At 34.2% G+C, this 23,352-nt stretch overlaps 1 protein-coding gene across 6 annotated transcripts in view; it reads left to right on the top strand.

Moving 5' to 3' along the window:
- The window catches only part of LOC118202431 (citron Rho-interacting kinase-like), a 284,352-nt gene that overhangs the window by 8,292 nt on the left and 252,708 nt on the right, over nt 1-23,352 (top strand). For 4 of the 6 annotated variants that reach the window (XM_085818656.1, XM_085818639.1, XM_085818636.1 and 1 more), the window contains exons 3-5: nt 8,043-8,239; nt 15,886-16,130; nt 22,009-22,102. In XM_085818656.1, the coding sequence (XP_085674782.1) occupies nt 8,043-8,239; nt 15,886-16,130; nt 22,009-22,102 (536 nt within the window). The remainder of the gene's footprint in view (nt 1-8,042; nt 8,240-15,885; nt 16,131-22,008; nt 22,103-23,352) is intronic. The other 2 variants (XM_085818648.1, XM_085818666.1) reach the window with 2 other exon arrangements.

The following is a 23,352-nucleotide window of genomic DNA, read 5'->3' as shown; positions in this document are numbered from 1 at the left end:
AACAATGCGTTGATACTTCGGAAATTTCACGGATTTAGGCTTAGTAGCAAAAAAGCCCCCGGCCCTGGAGAGACGCTCGCGTAAGACACTGCCGGCCTCAGCGATAAGCGCGCGTTTACGCTACCCAGCTCGAAGGGGTTAAAGGATGTAATTAAAATGCTAAACAATTAATGTAAATACAATTTTCTGCTTTAATACTGGCTTTTGGCTGATAGATTACCAACATTCCAGTGTCTACAAACATCTTTTCCTACACTTTGGTCAGGCCTGTGGCGACAATAGGTGCAAGCTCATGCGGTGCACGACAGTGCCAATTCAGAAAGGCACCGGGTAGTCATTAAAACAAGCTGTTTGTATCGTTGCCTGTCTGAACAGAAAAATTCTTATCCCATTTGAATGCCCTTCTGGGGGGGGATCGACTAAGGTGAAACCTGAGAAGCTACTGTTTGGGATCTGTACCTAGGCAGTCTCGGTCAAGGGTGCTTAAAATCAGTCTCCACAGGACTGGAGTCATCGCTGGTGATGGCTGTTTTAGTCTCGACAGGTACCATATGGTACTGCCTTGTCCATTCTGTTGGTTGGGATGAAGCTATATATTCATGGTTAGTCAGATATTTATGGTTGGCCGGTGTGAAACAATCCCGTCGATGGAGCTGGAAAATTCAGCGAGCCTTTTAACTGCTTCAGGTTTCCAGTGTGACTGGGGCCTCAAAACTGCATGTTCATATCCTTCCTTCGTTTCCCCTTGGGAAAGCGCCTAAAGCCGACATCTGTATACCATGATGTAGTGTTAGCAGGCCGGATTTGTGGCCCGGTCTATCTGACACTGTCTAAGTGGTTTAGTTCTGCTGTCTGGGGTTGGGGCCCCTGTTGATGGCAAATGTTTTTATCATCCCTCTAGAACAGGGACGTGGAATGTGAGTTGCTGAGTATTGCTGTCGACTCAGCTTAGTCTTAGCTCGTCTGCTCGACCGATAGGTTAGTGGTCTCTTGGATAGCCTTTAGGGGTTGGGGCATTTAACTGTGTTAGGGCAGCCTCGAGCTTGCCAGCTCTGAGTGCCTCTTCCTCCTACAGCCTGAGTAAAAACTTTAAGGCCAGTAAAAATTTTTGAGAAAATGGAAACATTTAAACTGAGGGATTAAAATACCATTTGATTGATAATTATTGAGCTTAAATAAAAGTAAAAAAAGTAGACAAATTAATTTACAAATATTTTATCATTAGAAAATATTACAGAACACACAGATGAATATTTGAGCCTGAATAAAAACTTTAAGACCAACATGGAAATTAACATATGAGAAAAAAATTACAAATTCTTAGAAGGTTGTGTAGGAGCCATTTCTTCGAATTACTTCAAATATTCTTGTTTTCATGGATGAAACGAATTTTTGACAAAGGGTGGGGTCGGTTTTATACCATTCATCTTCGATAGTAGATTTCAGCTCTGTTGTTGATGTAAAATGTCTCCCATTTGCATAAACTCTTCTTGCTAAGTCACCCCAAAGGTTCTCGATTGGGTTGAGGTCAGGTGATCTAGCTGGCCATTTCACAGTTTCAACATTGTTGACTTGGAACCAATTTTTTGTGCTGTTACTCGAATGGATCGATGCATTGTCTTGGTGATATTTCCAGTTTTCTCCAGCAAGACATTCAGCATTTGGCAAAAGATGATTTGTTAGGACATTTTGGTATCCTTGTGAATTCATTCTACCTGAAACGAATGCAATTGATCCCACACCATTGTAAGCAAAACAGCCCCAAGTCATGACAGCCTCCACCTAATTGGCGCTTGTAGAATATTTCTTTTCCATTTTTTATATCATGCCAGTAGAAATTCCAGCCATCTGGTCCATCCAAATTCCATTTTTTTTTTTGCCAGAAAAAATAATTTCTATCGATTGGTTGTCCCAGGTCATGACTTTCTGGCCAAAGTTCAAACGTTCTATTTTGTTTCTCTGCAGTAACTTAGGCTTAGTCAATTTTGCTGTATAAGTGAACCTTCCAGACCGTCTAATTGTGTTATAAATCGTTTTTTGACAAACTTTCAAGCCTGTCGTCGGAATCGGTTTCCTGGTTGAGTACTTTCCAGTAGATACAAGTTGGCAAACTCTTCTTTCATCACGCGAGGACAAAGCTTTAAATCTTCCCCCAGTATTCTTTTTACTATAATGGTCTTTCAATTTAAAAAAAAAAAAAATTAACTACGGTCTTTGATCTTCCTATCTTTATCGCAATAGCACAACTACTCATCCCTGTTGAAGACAAAGCTTCGATCTCTCCTCTTTCACGATCAGTTAACTTCTTACCCTTCGCCATCTTCACAAAGATCACCAATACTTCGAAGAAATGTATGACAAATATGAAAATTGCAGCGTTATCACAAGCTAGTAGTTGCAATGGTAATTACATGATTATATTCTATTTATTTTTAAAAAAATGACTGGTGGACTTAAAGTTTTTACTCAAGCAGAAATACTAACTTTGTAAATAACCACGTTTCTCATAATTATGTATTTACAAATTATGTTTATAGCATTTATTTCTTATCAATGAACTTTAACAATTAATATTATTTGAATCCCTTTTGTTTCATTTTACGTTTTCTTAAAAATTTTTACTGGCCTTGAAGTTTTTACTCAGGCTGTAGCACACTGTCTTATTTAATTATAACCACGGGCAGGATTCGTTTCTGGTGTTCTCTTCTGTTTTATTTGAACTTGCAAATACTTAATGCCAAAGCATATGTAAGGGTAGACTCATTCAACAAATTGTTTAATCCTTATTTTGCGTCTACTGTTGCAAACATAGTAATTTGTGCAATATTTATCTTTTTTTTTTATTGCTTGTTGTTATTGCTTTTCTACATTAAAAAAAGTTAAGTGTAGTTACATATTATGTTTAACTTAGGTTAACTTTTTAATTTGGAGAAGCAACGATTTGAGCATAATTACCGTAATTTCCAGAAGAAACGCCACGGCGTTTACATGTTTAAAACTTAAATTTTCAGCGGGTGCGGCATTTCTACCCATGCGGCGTTTAGGTGCACTAAAAATAAAATATTTCCTATGATGGTCATTGTACATAGTTTGGATGGCCTGCATAGACTGGTGCTGTTCCCACACAAAAGACCACTCAGTTGCTTTGGGAATGTTATTTTGTTTACATTCTTTCCCTTGAACGGACCTACATGCCTTATTCACCCTAAACGAGATCTCAGAACAATAACATTCTTCCCCCTTTCAAATAAACATTCTCATCAGTTTGAATAGTCTCTCTCCTCTGCCATTTGATGAATCTTCCAGGACCCATCCTCTCCCCACCCCTGCCTTTTCTGCAATTTTTTTCAAAGGCGGACACGACTCCACCTGCCTCGAAATAACGAACTCTGACGTATTTTCCTTTCAGCATGAATTGATTTTTCTTGGCATTCTGCCAAATACAGATCCCATCAGTTTGGGTACAAGTACTTGTTAGATAGTTTTTAATTAGGGAGCGGAAAATTTTTGAAAATGTCTCTAAACGGCACAGAAGCTATACATTTCTTACCTTTAATTCATTTTTGAGTTATGGTTTCATTTCATGCATTTTTCTTAACTGGTATGTCATATATCAGGACTTAGGTTGAGTTTTTGCATCTATACGGCCCACGACGATGTCACGCGCAATTGAATCTATTGCGGCGTTTACGCTGATGCGGCGTTTCTGTGTAATTTTAATTTTTTTCCCCGCCATTTTTCTCGAGTGCGGCGTTTACGCTGATGCGGCCTTTCTTCCGGAAATTACGGTACTCAAAAACTGTTTAGCTCTCATATTTGAACCATTGTGTAGTATTCTTGGTCGCGTAAATTACTAACATCTAAACCATTTTCCTCTAAAGTCTTTAATAAGAACGTTGTTCGTCTTCCACTGGACGTATCTGTGGTAATACAAAATACTAAAAACCTTTCTTCAGCACTTTACAGTATGTCTGTATTTTCTAAATTAAGAAACCTCGTACAAATTGATATCTGCTCTTGATGGCTGGCATCAGGGGTCAAATCAAGTAAAATAGAAAAATGCTTTGCCTGTTTGACCTTATTTAAAATAATTTGCTTTGTATTATTCCCTAATAAGCTAATTATTTTATTTTGAATTTTATCTCCAAGGACCATTTTCTATTAACGTCTCTAACTTGGGATGGTAGTAATGCACTTGGGCATAATCCAGAATCATTAAACACAGACAAATGCATATCTACTGCAGAAATTGTAGATTTCAATAGTATTTATTCTTTTTTTTTTTTTTTTTTTTTTTGGACCGTCTGCATTGAAGTTAAAGGTAATTCTCGGGTGAAAACACTTTCTAAACTCTTTCTGATTATTAGGTTCTTTTGGTAATTTCAATGGTAGCTGATACTTTGATGGACAACTAGTGCTAGTAGCATCAGCTTGGGTATTCTTAGGGTTTTGGAAAAACTGAGTAATTTCAAAGTTCTGGTATATTAAGGTCTACCTTTCACCTTTTTTTTAACCTTCTTACATTCTGATACTCAAACAATTTTTTCTTCTGACATCTAGGGAAAAATGAAAACAGAAAAAGTGGAAATAAACATATAAGCAGAAAATAACTATTATAAGAGCTATTGCGTAAAACACTCCTTCTTAAAAACATTTGGAAAGTCACTGAAATAATTTACCTTACTTCTGAAAAAGTGAGTATATCTTAACCATTGCTTGGAAAATATATTAATTATTAGGTCAGTACCAAATAATTCAAGGAGGGGGTGGTACTGTTTTGTTTATTAAAGTAAATAAATAAAATTTAAAGACAATGAAAATGACGAAACGTTTTCCTTCGGTTTTCCGTATAGCTCAAAATCGGAAAATGGCCAGTTTTTGATTTCAGAATACCTTCTGTATTTTTACTTCACTCCAAATCTCAAATAGGTATATTTTAAATTCACTGGTACTCTGTAAATATGTCAATCCTTTCTTCTCGAAAGATAAGTATTTTTACTATAATAAACAAATGGTTCATGTAAAAAGAAACACATTTTTCGAGTAATTATGCTCAAATCGCCACTTTTCTGAATTAAAAAGCTAACCTAAGTTTAACATAATATGTAACTGCTCGTACCTTTTTTTTACGTAGAATAACAATAACAAGCAATCAACCCCCCCTCCCAAAAAAAGAAGATAAATGTTGCCCAAATAACTAAACACTGTAGAACAAAATAAGGACTAAGCAATTTGTCGAACGCGTCTACGGTGCCCCCTGTACCCTCACATACGCATCGGCATCACGAATTGTCATTCACGTATACACTCTTTTGCAAGAAAAAGGAAGCACCATGAAGGAAGTTGTTGTTTTTGACGAAATTGAATATGTGTATAGCTCATACATAGATAATTAAATGATTAAAAAATCAAGGTCATATCACCTGTTCACGGCTTACAATCACCCACCGAATGTTATAATTAGTAGTTGGTCGAACCACCCCTGGTGGCAATGCATGCTTGAATTCGCCGAGGTAAGGAGTGGTAGAGGTTCCTAATGTCATCCTGCGACACATTCTGCCAGGCATTCATCCGTTGTCGCTCCAGATCTGCGATATTTCCGAATCTGGCGGCCTACCATCTCCCAGACATTCTGGATTGGTGAAAGGTCTGATGACCTTGCTGGCGAAGGAAGAGTATCAACCGCACGGAGACAGTCCAGTGATATGTGAGCGGTATGTGGCTTGGCATTATCCTGTTGGAAAATGGCCCCAAGATGACGTGCCATGAATGGTAATGCAACCGTCTGCAGGATGGTATCAACATATCGTTGAGATGTTAAAGATGAACGGAGGATGACTAAAGATGACCTGCTTTCATAAGAAATAGGGCCCCACACCATCACACCAGGGGTTATGTCTGTATGCTTTTGATTGGCTGATTGGGACTGCTGGCCCCGTCCTCTCCAGACACGAACATGGTGGTCATCTGCTTCAAGAGTGAAGCGGGATTTGTCGCTGAACACTATACGATGCCAATCTGATAGCAGCCATGATGATCAGCTGCGACACCACTCCAGACGACTCCGTCGATGTGGTGGGGTCAAAGGCAAACGTCTTAAAGGCCTCCGTTAGCATAACCCCGCCTCAGGACAAGCACCGTGAGATGGTGGACGGTACCACGGGAGGTATAGACGTGGCTGTAGGTACCATGAATAGTCAACAATGATACCGCTGGTTTTATCATGCCTTGCATTTGTACTCCTTGGCCTTCCGAAGCCTTCATTTCGTCAGCAATTTCCTTGTAGCAATCATTGCTGCCAACATCTTTGCACAGCAGTGTCTGTGCACTGCAGGTGGCGGCCTTTTGCTCGGTATGACAACCCAGCTTCACGCAACCCTACAATGCGACCGCGTTCGAAGTCATTTAGTTGTCTGTAAGGTCTTCAATATTGTCGTAATGGCATCTTTACTTGCTTCTTTATGGAATTGCAGTGGCAGCAACAAAAAAAAAAAAAAAAAAAAAAAAAAAAAAAAAAAAAAAAGATAAATTTGCCACCTCTGTTACTGGTTTTATACTTTGCAAATTGCACACTAGAAATGCACGCTATGATCGCAATTCCTGTTCATTTGCCTTGAAACTTTGATCATTTGCATATTCGATTAAGTTGTTTTTGCATACCAAATTTCGTCACGATTGCAAAAGTCCTTCTTGGTGCTTCGATTTTTTTTGCAAAAGTGTATTTACAAGATCATCTCAACTTATATCAAAAACTGCAAAAAGCATTAACTGATAAAAATCAAAGTGATATAAATAGTATAGGTCTTATGCATGAACTGCAGTTTTCGTAAACTTTTGGAGGAAATGTAGCGTCGCCAGTTGAAACTCTACGCTATATCATTGTCAACAACATAGCGGTGTGCAGAAAAGAATTTTGGATATATCCCTAGATATCAGCCCTAGAGCATTGTTTGGGCCCTGTTGTAATCACAGTTTGAACCTTGTCGTAAACTACGCTGCGAACAACAATTTATTCAGTGCAAGCTTATTAGATATGTATATTAATTTGTTTTTAAGATAAAAAATAATGTTCAGCTAGATATTTGGCATGCAATGCATTTTGTATATTATTTCACTTCGCTTGCAATGTTACTTTTTTATATCATGTTGTTCTTGACTAATGCTCACTTGTCTGGCCTATAGTCAGCCCAAGCCTACAAAATTCCTCGTGGCAATGATTGCAAGATACGTCTGTCGTTGGCAACAGCCTTGAGCACCTTACAGGTGATAGTGCGATTTAGCTCAGTTTCATCCCCAATTTTGATAGAGAGCACCCTGAGGGGGTCAAAAAGTCTCCCACCTCTTCTTCCCTACCACCATCCCTTCAAAAGGACTTTCGCCTCGCCTATTTTGAGTGCCTCCATGCCGCATGTACACTATACATTTACAAACATCCATGTCTTCTCTGGGATTCAAACACGAGGCCTTCGGCACGTCAGTCAGCAACGCTAACCACTGTATCGGTTGAGCGGCTTTTTATAACATAAATGAATGTATAATTCTTCAATGAATATGTTTGAGTGTGGTTTTTAACAAAGCACAGAATATTTTCATATTTAGATAAAAGATAAAATGTTTTTTTTGTTGTTTGTTTTTCATATTATGTTAATAATGCTTCATTTTAAATGTTAATTATAAGCAATGTCCCTTTAATATCGCCACTGCATAAAGGCCCTCGCTAGACATTTGCACGACAGCACCGATTAGGCTTAGTGCGGGCCTGACTTTGGTATGGTCAATTTGAAATGTCAGGTTGTATTTTTCTGGTAAAGGTTACAGCAATTATTATTTATTTTTATTGAAGTCTGTTTCTCAAATTGATTTTTTTTTAATGGCTGTTAAAATCTGCCAATTAAACCCAAACATAAACTTATTGCAAATTCCAGATAATGATGGTTCTTTGCTTTTATAAAATTGAAGTAATATTAATCTCTGAAATGTCTATAATAATTAGAGGCTTTGCTCAATAAATCATGGATTTCTTTTCCTCTTTATAAAAACAGTTAAAGGTGTAATGATTGAACTAAAATCCCTGCGAGTAAATCTGAAAGATTTTGAAGTTAAGAAGATTATTGGCCGGGGCCATTTTGGAGAAGTTCAAGTGGTGCGAGAGAAAGCGACTGGAGATGTGTATGCCATGAAAGTGCTTCGCAAGCAAGAAACTCTTTCTCAACAAAATGTAAATACAATTGCAAAAAAAGTATCTATTACTTATTCATTTTCTTAGTTGAATTTCTACGATTATATATATCACTATTTTCTCAAAAACTTAATAATTTAGTAGAAGTAGATTAAATCATCCCAGAAAATGCTAAAATTGTACAAAGAAACCTATTACATTTCAATTATAAATCAAAATTAGAAATGATCCGTTACTATTCGTGGAAATACCAATAATATAAAAATATAAATAATCTATATTGTATTATGTTTCAAACTGTTTTCTCAAAGAGTAATAATCTGAAATATCAAACTTGAATAATCCAAGAGAGCTGTAACATGCTTCGTTCTGCATAACCTTTTAAGTATTTAAAGATAAAAATAAAATACACCATAAAATGAAATGAAAATTGAAATAGAAAATGAAAAATATATATAGAAAAATAATTGCTTCAATAACTTGTTCATTTTTTTTGTCTATTGATATATTTTTAATCTCATGTTTTGAAGGAATAATAAAGAGATAAAGTTATTTAAGTATTATTGTTGGTATGTAACTGAAGTATTTGTTATTTAAATTCCTCAAATGCAAGAAAAAAATGAAATGCAGATAAAATGACTTGTCTTTATCATTAATCTAAAGCCATTCAATTGTTAGGAAAACTTTCTTCATGAAAGTATGGGAGACTATTATGTCAGCTTGAAATTCAACAAGAATGATAATTCTATTTTCACTTCCCATTAATGATAACAAAGAGATTAATTCTGAGAGGCAGAAGTTCAGTCTGTTGGGTTTCGTTTCTTGGTTTTGAAGATGAGTTTGTGAAGAGATTTCTTTTCATTTTTCGAGATATATTAAAGATTTTAATCATTCCTTATGGCAAGCAATTTTTCCAATTATGTATCAACCTACTTAATATTTTAATTCATTTAACTGCCCACAGAGGTTCACTTTTTGTGAGTATGGGTGTGGCAGTTCAAAGGTAACTTAAACCTTCAGGGGATCATCTTGGTGAGACGGGTGTCACGATCCTGGATCCCTAATGATTTACTCTCTTTTCCTCTCCTCTTAGCTACTACTATCTCCTGTTTCTCTCCCCTGTGGTTTTCCTCTTTAGAGGTTGGGACTCGCTATAATAGGCTATTAAAGCTCTCATTTTAGCTACGACTGGCAAGAAAACTGTCCATGTGTTTGCCATGCGTAGAGACTTGTGCCATTGGAAAGGAGGGTCCTAGTAGTTGAGGAGTGAGGTACTGTTCTCAATTCTTTACTTTGGCCTTTGCTTTGGCTAAACAGGAGGCATATAGTTGTTTTCACTGGTGTCAATCTGCTGTTTTCCGACCTTAGTATCTATGACTTGGGGATAACATACGATAGCTTTCGAGAAAACCAACTGTGGCGCTTCATTTTGCGTATACATATAGCTAGCATTAACACAGGATTCTCTTTTCCCTTGTAGGGTTCGATGGTGGATGGAGCACTCGGACCCGAATTTTTTCTTTGTTCAAATATGGCTTCAACAAATGTACATATTAGCATGATGGAAAAACCTCAAAGCAGTGAAGTTTAGAAACAAAATACTGAATCTGGTAATATATCTGTGAAATGAATATATACCTTCACTAATGGCAATGAAACCAGTAACAGACTCCATTTCCTTGTATTATTTATTCTTCTGGTAAACTGCAAAAAATTTTTCCATTGTAATAAACAAGCATATTCAGGCATGCTTTGTTGAGCCAAGACACATAAAGCATCTCCGTTTGGGAGCTTTGCAAATTGATATGATTTTGGTTATGCAGTTTGCTTCTCTGCTTCAAGGATCCAATCTTGGGCAAGTTGCTATATCTGTTTCAGTACATAAAACTTTTGTCGATGCGTAATCCTGGCAAAATGTCTGTACTGCTCGGTGGATCAAGATGCATAAGAAAGGTCAGTTGATGGACTGACCAGGCAGTATGCCAGAGTGAGGAGACTCTCAGACTGGGCTTTTGCAAGCCCTTAAAATGTTATTGCACCTCTACCTCCAAAGTTGATCCATGGGAGTGCCTTTCCTCCAGTGAAATCCAAGCGGCAGTTATGCATGCAGTCAAAGTTTTGAAACGAAAGTCAGTGGCAACCGGGCTGCAGCCGGTTGCCTACAAAGAGGTTGATGTACAGGTCAAGGCAAAAGATATTATTTCACTAGGAAAGATAATCTAGCAGGTGAGTGGCAGTGAAGGTGTAAGTCTGCTGTCCTCGCTTGACTATCTATTAAATGCACTTTCTTTGACAGTGTCCCTCCAAGTTGCTGCTACAGAAACAAATTTGAATACTGAAGTTTTAATCTGTTCTCTTTATTTGGCTCCGAATGATCATATTTATCAGTGGGATTTAAATTATCTTGTAAAACAGCTGCCTGAACCTTTAACAGTCATAGTCTGCTATGATAGGCGACTTGGCGAAAATTGGCAAGCAGTCATAGTCACTGCTCTGGGAAAATGAGGACACAAATCCTTGAGGAAGACAAATTGAGCAGATGATCGAAGGAATCTTTATTTCCACAATAATGAAAAAGGCATGTACTTCCATGAGCCTACAAGGTCATTTCATACTCTTGACCCTGCCATCTGTTCACCGTCTCTTTTGTCCTTTTGCGATACATTTAGTGTTAGTAATGATCCATATAATAGAGATCATTTTCCCATTTTTGTATCCCTTGCGCAAATAGGAGTAAACCCTATGTGAAGATCTCGTTTTCTACTTGATAGAGCAGGCAGAACTATTTTCATCTGTGGCAGGGCTCCTAAAGGAAATGATAAAAGATGTGCACATTGATGATGCAATGAAAGGCATTACTAATGTTGTTTTCAGGCAGCTACACTCTCTATACCTAAAACATCAGGGAAACTGGCAAAATATTCCAAATAATGGTGGAATCGTGATTGCCATGGTGCACTGTAAAAAGAGTAAAGCATAAGGAATTTTTTGTAGATACCCCACTTTGTCAAATATTATAATGTTCAAAAAAGCTAAAGCAAGTGCCAGAAAAGTAAGACCTCAGGGTAAAAATATATTTACGGGTGCCCCTTGGCGAAAATTGGCGATTTTTGGCGGTACAAGGGCACCGAGTTTGTGCAATTGTTCAACTTGTTATTTTGACTTTATGTAGTGGTGATTTTTGGGACAAAAATCGCTGCTACACAAAGCAACTTGAAGAATTGCACACAACTTGAAGAATTGCACAAATTCGGTATCCATGCACACATCGACCTATTTCCACTTAAAAAAAAATCAGAGAATTGCACAAACTTGGCATTGCACACTCTCGTGACTTTGTCCATGTACACATCGATTTATTTTCACTAAAAAAGTCAATGGAACAGCCAACAAAAAATATATAATCTCAATAAACTACATTTTAAGTCAAACAATCAAATAGCATAAAAAAGGAAATTTATCTTAGTACTACACAAAAGAAATATCCGCTTACCAGATTTAGAAATTTCCAAGTCTTCAGTAAAACATAATTCCTTAACAGCATCCCAAAACTTCCTAAAATTATCTGAACTAGAATCTGTATACTGGCATCGCCACATAAATTCACAAAAATAAAAGTAAAAAATATCCTCTATAGTGCCAGTATCCTCCGATGTTCGACCATACGCATTTTCTTCGTACAAACGGGACACTTATAATGGCTACTAAGTAAACCTTCATTTACACACTAGTTAATTAGTGCTTTTCCTTTTTCATTCCAAATCGTACAGAAACTTCAAATTAATCTTACCACATTCAGCCATTTTACTGTGTAAATCGCAAAATAACAATGTACTTCCTAACCCCACAGTCACCAACTGATGGTCACCACTAGTGATCCATGGAAAATTTTTGATGATCTGCAAAAAAATTAGGACATAATTTGTGCTCTTTTTACAGGCATTTTCCACTCGTTAATAATTTTCTTTAATTTTTTTATGGTTTTCAGATTCAAATAAAATAGATAGTAGACGCATAATGAGTGAGAAAAGCAAGCAAATATTTTGCCTTTCTTTAGTAAAACTAGAGATAGAATAACTAGTGAAATTGGAATTACCGTATTTGCCAGCATCTAAGACGCAGCCTCTTTTTTGTACACATTTTTGAAAGATAAAACTTTATTACTGATTATTATAATGAATTTACAATATTTTAAATATAAAATAATACAAATACAAAGTAATGGTTTCTGCAAATACCCAATGTATCTGGGAAAGAACACCTTTTAATCTTTTGGTGAATCTTCGGATTATAATAACTTGGCGATTTTTTGGCGAAAATGTGGCGACCAACTCTGCTATAGCAACCTGCTAGTTTTGTTTTGGACGCCATTTTGTTTTCACGAAGTAAAGGCATGTTCTTTTTTTTTTTTTTTTTACTCAAAATTTTTTCCAACAATCTGCTAGCCAAATTACGCTTATACTAGAACTTTTATGGAACAAAAATGCTTAATTATGACGAAGATTAGGTGCAAAATTGGGAGAAAGTGCAGAATCGCAAACTGCTTGCAGTGTTTTTAAGAATTGCACATACACGGTGTCCATGTACACGTCGACCTATTTTCACTTAAAAAAAATCCCAGAATTGCACAAAAATGGCATTGCGCACACTCTTGACTTTATCTATGTACACATTGACCTATTTTCACTTAAAAAGCCAAAGAAAATTGACAATAATCCAATTTTTCTTACTCTTGTAAAAAACGCCAAACAAATAAGTAGGCGATTCTGCACTTTAGCAGCGAAATTGTTTTTAAGTTCTTATTAGTTAAAATCACGATCGGAATTTTCCGGAAAATCTCACATTACATGTCTCATAATCTATCATTTCTCCGAGACAAAATAATCTGTGATTCGAGCTGTGTACTTCAAAGATTATTGCTAAAGTCCTAGCTAGTAACCTTTATCGCCTTACCAAAATGTCGCCAAACTACCTGTTACCATATTCCAAAGATTAGCCAATCTTTTTTGTCAAATCCAGACACTCATCTCCAGAGCTAAATGAAGAGTCACTTGAAGCCTCTTCTAAATCAGCATCTTAATCCTCATTCAACAAATTGTCCTCTGTACCATCCAGTACATTGCTAATGCCACACTTCTTAAATGATTTAACCACTGTCTCTGTTTTCACAGCATCCCATGAAGCTTTGACCCATTCACAAACGACACATAAGACGCACACCGTTTTTCAGACATATTTTCAAAGGAAAAAAGTGTATCTTATACACTGGCAAATACAGTATTTCACTTACTGGGAGGTGATTAATGAATCAAAGCATCTACGTTCCTCATCACGTTCAGACAGCATTAGAAAGAAAGTTTAAACAAACTGGAGGTAGGGGGGGGAATGTTTCAGACTACTTTGAAATTTAGATTTTTTCCAGAACCCGGTAGTTAGCTGAATCCACGGCTTTTTTGTATTACCTGTTCTCAGAATCTAATGATGCCATGAAACCTTCAAAATTCGAAAAACACTTGGAATCAAAACACCCAAATTTAGCTGAGAAATTATTTGAATATTTTCAAAAAATGTATAGATACCTTAAAAATATGTTTCCTTAAGATAAGTCCGTATCAAAGGCTTTCTATCTGATAGCACTTCAAATAGCGAAAAACAAAAAGCCATATACGGAGAAGAATTATTTAAGCCTTGTGTATTGCAAGCTTATGAAAAGGTTTTTGGAAAAAAAAAAGCTGTACAGAAACTAATAGTAATTCCTAAACTGAAAGTAATAAGTCTGCTAAAACTCTTCAGCCCAGGATTGAACTGAACATGACTGGACATTGCTCAGGAGTTGTTGCAAAGGTGAAAAATGTAAGTCATCCAGACTTTTTGTCTACACACTGCATTATACATAGTGAGCATCTTGTGGTAAAAAAAAAATGCCCCAGTACTGCACCAAGTATTATCAGATGTTATTAATATCATAAATGAAATTCGACACAAAGCAATTAATTCTTGACTATTTGAAACATTTTGTGAAGAAATGGGTTCCCTGTATAATTACCTTTTTTCTTCACACTGAGGTGAGATGGCTTTCAAGGGGCCAAATACTGACTCGACTGTTCATCCTGTGTGAAGAAATCAAATTATTTTTCAGCAGCAGAATAATCCGGAATTTCAAGAACTCTTGTCCGACGATGAGTGAGTAGCCAAGCTTGCATACCTGGCAGATGTTTTTCCTCTGTTATTAGAACTAAACATATGCAAGTGCAACTTAAGCACGTGTTTACAGTACAAGTAAAATGATGCTTTTCAAAAACAATATCGCTGTGGCAAACATTGTAAAAGGAAATATACAAATGTTTATAAATTTTAATGCAAGTATGGGAGAGAAAGATCTCAACCAGCAAGTAGTATCCATTATTCAACAGCACTTACAGTCACTGGCAGAATGTTTTGGTCATTACTTAAAGTAAAATGATCCTAGGCAAGGAAATATGTGGATAATGGATCCATTGTCAGCAAACACTGAAGATAGCAAATTCAGCATGAATGAAAAAGAAAGCCAGATTGATCTGTTTTGCGAGACAATTTAAAAACTAAATTCCAGCAATCTTTATTAAGACCTTATTTTTGTCTCTCTATAAAAAATGAATACCCATCAGTGAGTGGAAATGGAATGAAAATTTTTAACAACATATTTGCACGAAAAGGTGTTTACAATTTAACAGCAATTAAAACTCTGCACAGATCTCAGCTTGAAATAAACGTGGCTCTTCTTTTTGCTGTAATATCACTAGACCCCCCCCCCGAAAAAAAAAATCCATAAACTAATTTCAAACAAACAGGAACAGATATCACACTAAAAATGTGTAATACTTAAAATAATCTTAAATTTTTCATTTTTTAAATAATTGCTGTACAACTTTGTTACCTTTAATAGCTGCATTTCACATTAATGAAATAAATGGTTTCTGGTTATTATTATATAAATGTATTTACCTTTTTTTTTACCCTAAATTCATATTAGTGGTCCGCCAAATAAGAAATTATACATTTAGTGGTTCGTGAAGTTCTAAAGGTTGGCAATCGCTGTCCTGACCAACATCCAACACACAAACAAGCCTTCACACATCTTTTCCCGTCATTCAAATTCACAGCAATCACACAACCAATTATGTCATAATAGGGTTTCCAAAACATTCAACTACTCAGCATACCATAAATGAAACAACAACTTGGTGATAAATGAAACAACAGCTTAGTGATAATCCAAGGGGCACACTTAAATATACTCTAACTGATATCAGAGCCAGAGGAATTCGTGGATATCCTACATGTCTGAAATAACATCTTCCTCCAGGCAGAATTCATTGTCTTGTAAATCACTTGCTTCCAGTCTTTGTTAATAAGTTTTAAGCAATGGGAAATATTAAAAATATGTTTCCAGAAGTCCCTGAGTGTTAATTATATGAGATAGATTATCATAAAACACCATGAAAATCATGAATCATGATTTAATAAGTCTTCATATCTCGAGACATTGTTCGTCATTCAAGGCACTTATTTATTCAAATAACTTGTTCATGAACCAAACTGTTTTTAAAGTGAGGCGCTTGTTATCCGAGGTTCCACTTTATTATGTCCTTATTCAAAAATAATGAAATTTTGATTCTAAATATCTTGTTACTTTGCTTTATGTAAAAATTATTAAATTTTTGTAGGTAGCCTTTTATGAAGAGGAAAGAGATATTATGGCTAAATCAACTAGTCCTTGGCTGACAAAACTTCAATATGCGTTTCAAGACAATCAGAACCTGTATTTGATCATGGAATTTCATCCTGGTGGTGACATGCTGTCACTGCTGGAAAAGTATGACAATGTTCTTCCTGAAGACATGTGTCAATTTTACCTAGCAGAGCTAGTTCTTGCAATTCATAATCTTCATACAATGGGCTATGTGCACAGGTGTGTATATTTTAATTCCCTTTTTAGTATTTTTTTAAACCTGTGTTATCATACCTAGTATTATTGCATTGGAGTAAAAACCAAACCATAATTGTTCTGTTTTTGATGAAATTTTCTTAACTCTAATTGTAATGCATTTTTGGCAACTCTCTTAGTTTTTCTTTTTTGACACATTTTCCAGTTTTTAATTTTTAACCCCCCTTTTTTAATTTATGAAAGCGATTTTTTTTTCAGCAATAAATGAAACTTAGATTGTCTAAATTCTATTTCCCCAACCCCTAGTGATTTCAACTTTTTCTTATTAAGTTTTATTTCACCTGAATTGCCTTAATATATTGTAGACATATGTAGAACTGTATATGAAAATTTAAGTAATGTTTAATCAGTTAATATATATTCAGTTTGGTTTTACATTAATATGTACCTTATTAAGTTCATCTACACAACAGTATGTAGATTAATTATTAATTTTATTTTTGTTGTTTTTCAAAATACTTCGATAAATTATAACTTTCCTTTCCCTATTTGGTATTTCTCAAGTTTAAAAGTGTAAGACAATTATAAGAAGGAAATTAAGCAGAGATATAGGATTTTGTGTATCTAATTAAATATTTAGATGTTTTACATTAGAGTCTTAAGTATTTGTATAACATGCATTATACAACAAATTTAAGGGGGTTTGTCTGGGGTTCTTTTGAAAGGCCATCAGGTAGCACGAAAAACTCCTGGTTTTTATCCCAGAACCTTTCAGTTTTTCATATTTCGAAGTTGGCAGGTATGCCAATATAATCTAAGATTTATGAAAAAGAGGTTTGCCGTTCAAGGAATTGGTTCCTCGAAGGACCAGGCCATCGGCTTTGTTCCAAAATCCTAAATTTTCTAAAGTTTCCATAAGAAAGCAGTATTTTATTTTAAATTATAATATCAAAATACCTTTAGTACTTTATACATAGATTCTTTTTCTTTTAATATTCTGCCTTAATTTCTTGAACATATTTCAAGACACACATATATGTAAAGGTGCTGCAAAAAAAAGTATTATAGTACATAAATATATACACATACAACCATATCTGTAAAAGTTCTTATCCTGCTGTTATTTTTGCAACTGTTTGTAATAAAGATACACTTCCATTTTTAAAAAATGCCCACTAGTGGCCAAATGGTAAAATCACTGATTGCTGGTAGTCTGACTTGGCTTTGATTCCAGGTGAAGAGGCTGATTGCGTAGGCATATTGGTAAGAGCCAGTTTTTCTTTGATATTCTTCTGTGAAGGTATCCCTTCCATTTAGGTAGAGAGCCAATGCATTCTGTGCCGTAATCAAATAAACCAATCTCTTTGAAAATGTTTTAAATGATGCAAATGTTCATATTTTGTCATTTTTAAATTAAAAAAAAATTAACATTTTATACAGCATCCTTAGGTCTAGACCTAAGGATAATAAGGAAATATATAAAAAGAAAGATTTTATAAGAAAATGTTTAAAAAATTAAAAGAAAAGAAGTTTGACTCTTCTGCAAGGTATTTTAAAATTTTGGATATTTGATGTTGCTCTCATCTTGCCTTGAGTTGTTGGTTAATAAATAAATTTTGTTTATGACAATTAAACAAGTTGGCTGCATTGTATTTTCATTCCTTCACCATGTTTGAGGGGGAAAAACAAAACAAAAAAAAAAAAAAAAAAAAGAGTCCTTTATAAGCAAAAATTAATACAAATCAATTTTCCTTAGAGTGTTTTAAAATAATCCCTTCTAAAGGAGATAGCTTTAAAATGCTTTGTCACAGTCAATTATCTAGACCTGTGTTTTACTGGAATGCTTGCATTTATTCAAGAAATTTCTGGGAATTTTGTGAGAAATTATGATTTAAGGGCAATTGTAATGTACCCACAAGTGCATTTGTAAATTCACTTTTGAGTAATTTGTATATTTATTTTTATATTAGTAATTATGCTAATTCACTTTGATATTATTAATTTTACAAATCAGTATAATTTTTCTAAATCTGAAATTTGCCCAAATATATGTCAGTTGAGTACTATTAAAGGAATTTATTAATCATTTCGATGTTATTAATGGCTGTTTAGAACTGTATACGGTGCAGGCTTTTTAAATAAGGGCCATTCTGTAGTATATAGTAATAGTAATACATGTCGCGTGGGCGGCAATGAGTGCTTGCATCCTGTCCCAGCATTCTTGGAAACAACTGCTCAGATAGATAAGATATGCTCATTTAAAAATTATTTTGTGATATTGCTGTTGAACTGAATTTTATGGTTTAACTCTTTGTGGGCACACATAAAAATTTCCTTCCGTACACACAGAAAAATTGAATAAAAAAGGATTTATAGGTTACTCTGAACCCTCTTTATTTATGCTAGATGGCAGCACAACATGAACCTGTTCATATATTTTAGCCATATTTAGTTTTTAAAGACCCACATTTTGCAAAGAAATCTTCCAGTTTTTTTTTTTTTTTTTTTTTTTTTTTTTTTAAGGCTATAAAAGAATTGTTTGAATCGAAAATTCTATGTTATTTTCCTAGCTGTATGCTATTCTCCTTATTCTATATAAGTTTTAAAGTTTTACCTTGATATCTTGCCTAAAATTGAACAGCGAGCATCAAGTGTGCCCAGAGTGGGCTCATTGATAGGCTAGGACAAGACCAAAACTTGTATCTTTGTTTCTCTGCAGCTCATCGGTCAGGTCATTGATAACAGAAAGGTGGATCCACATCTGTGTTTCATTTCCTGTTTTTCTCTTTTTTTCTTTTTTCTTTTTTTTTTTTGGCAGGGGGGGCAAGGGGAGGTTTGGTTATCAAATAAGAAATTGTTGGGGGTGATTTTCTGAAAGTCAAAATAAGTTTATCAGTCAGCTGTTTGGTTTTTCACTAGAACAGTTCTCTTTTGCTTTCGTTCAAAGAAGTTTTGTTAGCTCTATGTTTTAATAGTTTTGAGTTGTAGACGTTTATTTCATTTTGTTTTATACTTTAAATTTTATAATTTTATAATTGTAGATATAATATTAGTTCATTTTTTCTGATTTTTAATTATTTTGCAAATGGGTCGGAGAGGGCTAACCATTTCTGAAGCACTGAAAGTGCTAGACGAATTACTTTCAGATAGTGAATCTGATGTAGATCTCGCTACATGTGCAAAACATGCAATGTCGGGTTGTGCTTTTCTGAAGGTGGTGTCACTTTCTTCAAAAAGTACCACCATGAAAAAAATAGATGAAAGTGTAAATATGAAATCTTAAAAATGTAAATATCATATACCCAAGTTATTTATTTTCACTTATACACATGTAATCATATTTCCAAGAAGAGCTTTTTTTGGGGGGGGGGTAGAGTAGCAGGCCTGGCCGTGGCACGCCCTGGGTAATGCTAAATCTACTACCGTATTCAGAATCTAGTGTTTTTTAATCTTAGGGAAAATCTTTTACTCTATTACATTCTTCCCACCAATGCTCGCTTGCTCCAGGCACACCAACAGAATTAAAACGGTAAGAGCTATTTTTACAAAATTTTACCAGTGTAATCACTCCTCTAGGGCTGATTAGACTGCCTACCAATTTTTTTTTTTTTTTTTTTTTTTTTTTTTTTTTGTTGAAATTCCAACTTTAAAAGGTAATGTGTTGGAAAGGGTTAAGTGCGAAGAACATGATATTTAATAAATAAAGATAGCACACAAAACGTTAAAAAAAAGCCCCTTTGGGCATAATGTAAAATCTGAAAGCTTTCAGATTTTTATTTATTTTTCTACATTATAGGTACGTGAGTTTACATGATCTTTGATGTCATCACAAAGTCAGTTTCTGTGTGCTGTAAGCTATGGACTGTAATTTGATTCTTACTCGTTTTATATGTATGCTAGTTTTGAGTTACTAAAATATCAAAACCATATTGCTAGCTTTTCATTGTTTAAGTTTCTATTTCTTTTTAAAATTAATTCTCAGTTAATTTATATCATTATTTTTTAGTTAATTTGTTCAATATCCATTGTTAGATGCTTACTCACATTTGGATTGTTACACTATAATTCTTTGGAATTAGGGATTTATTTTTTACCTGTACTCAGTTCACATTTACATAGCTGTAATATACTTTTGTCTTATATATTTTCATTCTTTGTAATGAGTTTTCAAACATAATAATTTTAAGCAAAATGTTATGAAAGGTGATGAATTTTTCATATTACTCATAAATTATGTTATAATATATATTTACTTATCTTGTAGTTTATACCATATACCAAGATATTAAACTAAGGTTATAACGATCACAGGATTGTCAGCTGCTAACTTTTATTGAAGTAAATTATTTTTTATTATAAATTAATATATAAACTATATTAGCATACACATATTTTATGACACATTAAACATTTTTTCAGATAGCAAGAAGTAGCACAGTAAAATGATGAAGTTGCAAAATTGCATAAAGTTTAGGAGCGCATGTTTGTCAAAAACAGTAAATTTAAAATTCCAAGATCTGGCAACACTCTGTGTGTATGTTTATTAGTATAGGCTTAATTCTTCTGCATGATTCAATGGAAAGTTTTTTAAATTTTTTTTTTTAAATGCATCACAAGTTTGGAAAAAAAAGTGCAAATTGTCTTTTATCTGAATCAATTATTATGAAGAAATACACTGTTTTCTTTAAGTTTGTGAAAGAGGCAGAATAGTGAGGAGTTTCTCAAGATGTTTATATTAACACATTAAAGGCGGGGGATCTTGACGAAAGTAATCCTAGGTAACGCGGCGACCGCTTTGAATCGTTTTTCGTCCTAGAGCGGGCGATATTTTGTGTAATCGTAAAAAAAATTTAGACTTTAAAAAGTTTATTTAAACTCTTAAAACTACAAGAAATATTAAAAAAGAACTAAACACTAATTACAAAAAATGTTGTAAAGTACATATTTATGAGAAGAATCTAGTGTTTTTTTATGAGTGTCATAATGTTGATAACACTCGCCACGGTGAAGAGGTGCATTGCAAATTAATGTGCCACACAGACTACGCAGTTTCATTGGGCATATAGCTTTTTGCCTTTATTTTCCATCCGAATTAATTTGTGCTCTTTGATGTCTAGCGAAAGACATCTAGGCAGATCAATTTTATATCGTGGAGTCTGTGGTGCCGAGTTTGATGTATCAGGTTGTGGCTCTTCAATGTCCATCAAATCGTCTGCATATGTATCTTTATTTTCACGTGAAACCATATTGAAGGATTTCAGAATTTACTGTAAGTAGACTTTGAACAGCCGAATAGCTTCAAACTACAAAACATACTAAATACAAATGTAAAGGGACGCATGAAATGCGCAATGTGATTGCAAACCACATTGCGCAATCCATGTGCTAGCTACAGTCGAGATAAATGCGAAGGTTAAGGTCGAGATAAATCGTATTACTACGACTCCCGCCTTTAAGCTACAGTCGAGATAAATCATAGTACTACGACTCCCACCTTTAAGCTACAGTAGAGATAAATCATAGTACTATGACTCCTGCCTTTAATGTGTTAATTCAAAGGCTCCCTAAGATACAAAAGCTTGGAAAATGTTCACCGAATTCTTCAGTTTCCTTTTGTGGGGACCTTAAAAATAAAAATTAAGGTAACATAATTTTTACACAAAATTCCTGTTCATATTTTATACAAGATTTCCATTCATTTTACACTAGGTTCCCATTTGCAGATTGAGAAATTATTGCATTGATTTGCTGTCTTGGATCTCAAGTATATTATTTAATTCATTATGATTTTGCATGATTACACATTCATTATGATTTTTAATTTGAATTTTTTAAATTAAATTACTCTTATACAGTATATTCTATTATTCTTTATTGTTAAGTTATATATTTTTAATGATAGGGATATAAAGCCTGACAATATATTGATTGATCGGACGGGCCATATTAAATTAGCAGATTTTGGTTCTGCTTCCAAACTGAATCCTCATAAACAAGTAAGGCACTTTATTTCATAAATTTATTTCTTAGATTTTTTATATTTTAAAAATAGGATTTATATATATTTGACTTCTATGTATATTATGGTATCTCAAAATTTGTCTTTTTAGCACATTTATGTGTGAGGAAATGTGTGTTGAAGATTTTTAAAAATTGCACTTACCAACTGCAAAGTGGTAAGAACACTAATAGTTCAACCTAGGTTCAAATTCAGACTGGTTGCATGTTTTTCCCATATCTAACACGAATGTGAACCAGTTTCCCTTAAAACTTCCTCTATGGAGGCATTCATCTCCTTAGGCAGATAGTCTTTTAGTGTTTTGAGTCAAAACAAATCTAATCTCGAAATCAATATTAACCCTTGTGGGCCATAGTCAGTATGAATATTCCTTTCTTTTGGATCTGTTGATTAAGAACTCAGTTTGCACAATATTTATTAGGTAGTTTTATATTACTTAAATTTTTGTTTTCATAACCTTTCAATCATTAGGATGATATCTAGAATATTAAAAGAAACAAAGCAAAATATATTGCTCCCTCTTATGACAATTGTCTCCCAAAATAACCATCTGTAAAAGTAGCTAATGTTTTTAAGACCATGAGGAAACATCCTTTATTGATAATCATAATATTTAATCTCTAAGACAACCACTACCTAATATGACAGAGATCATCACATGTGCAACATGTCCAGCCTTTATTTTTGTAACTGCTGGTTGTAGCTATATATCCTTCTACTTATAAAAATGTTTTGAATGTTGCAAAGATTCATGTTGATATTTTTAATTAATTTTGTATAAAATATGAAATCTAAGTTTTTACTCATTCCTCCAGTAATATATAATAATTCCTATACTTATATTTAGGAAAATTTTGCACTATAAAAAATAAAAGTTTGATTCTTGTATCACAAAAATTAACCATGATATTTGATATTAAAATTGAGAATCTGATCATTCTGTACATAAATAAAAGAGTTAAATTATATTGCATTTGCACATAACTAAAATTAAAATATCAAAATTTTAGAGAAAGTTTTCTGATGTTTTGAGGTTCCATGATGAGCATTTCTGTGCAGGTTATTATGAAAAATATTGATTAATAATTTTTTTTTAAAATGGTGATTTTATTCATTATTTATGAATTTATGTTCTTAGAGAATCTTAGAGAATTTATGTTCTAAAAAAGTCAGTGTATGCCACCTCATAATATTACATAGCCACTTCATAATATTATTTGCATTAAT

The sequence above is a fragment of the Stegodyphus dumicola genome, chromosome 1, assembly GCF_044657685.1.
Source record: "Stegodyphus dumicola isolate Sdum_Otavi_A_Nest chromosome 1, ASM4465768v1".
Classification (NCBI taxonomy): domain Eukaryota; kingdom Metazoa; phylum Arthropoda; class Arachnida; order Araneae; family Eresidae; genus Stegodyphus; species Stegodyphus dumicola.
Note: the sequence above shows the minus strand (reverse complement) of the source record. Positions and strands in the feature narration are given on the sequence as shown.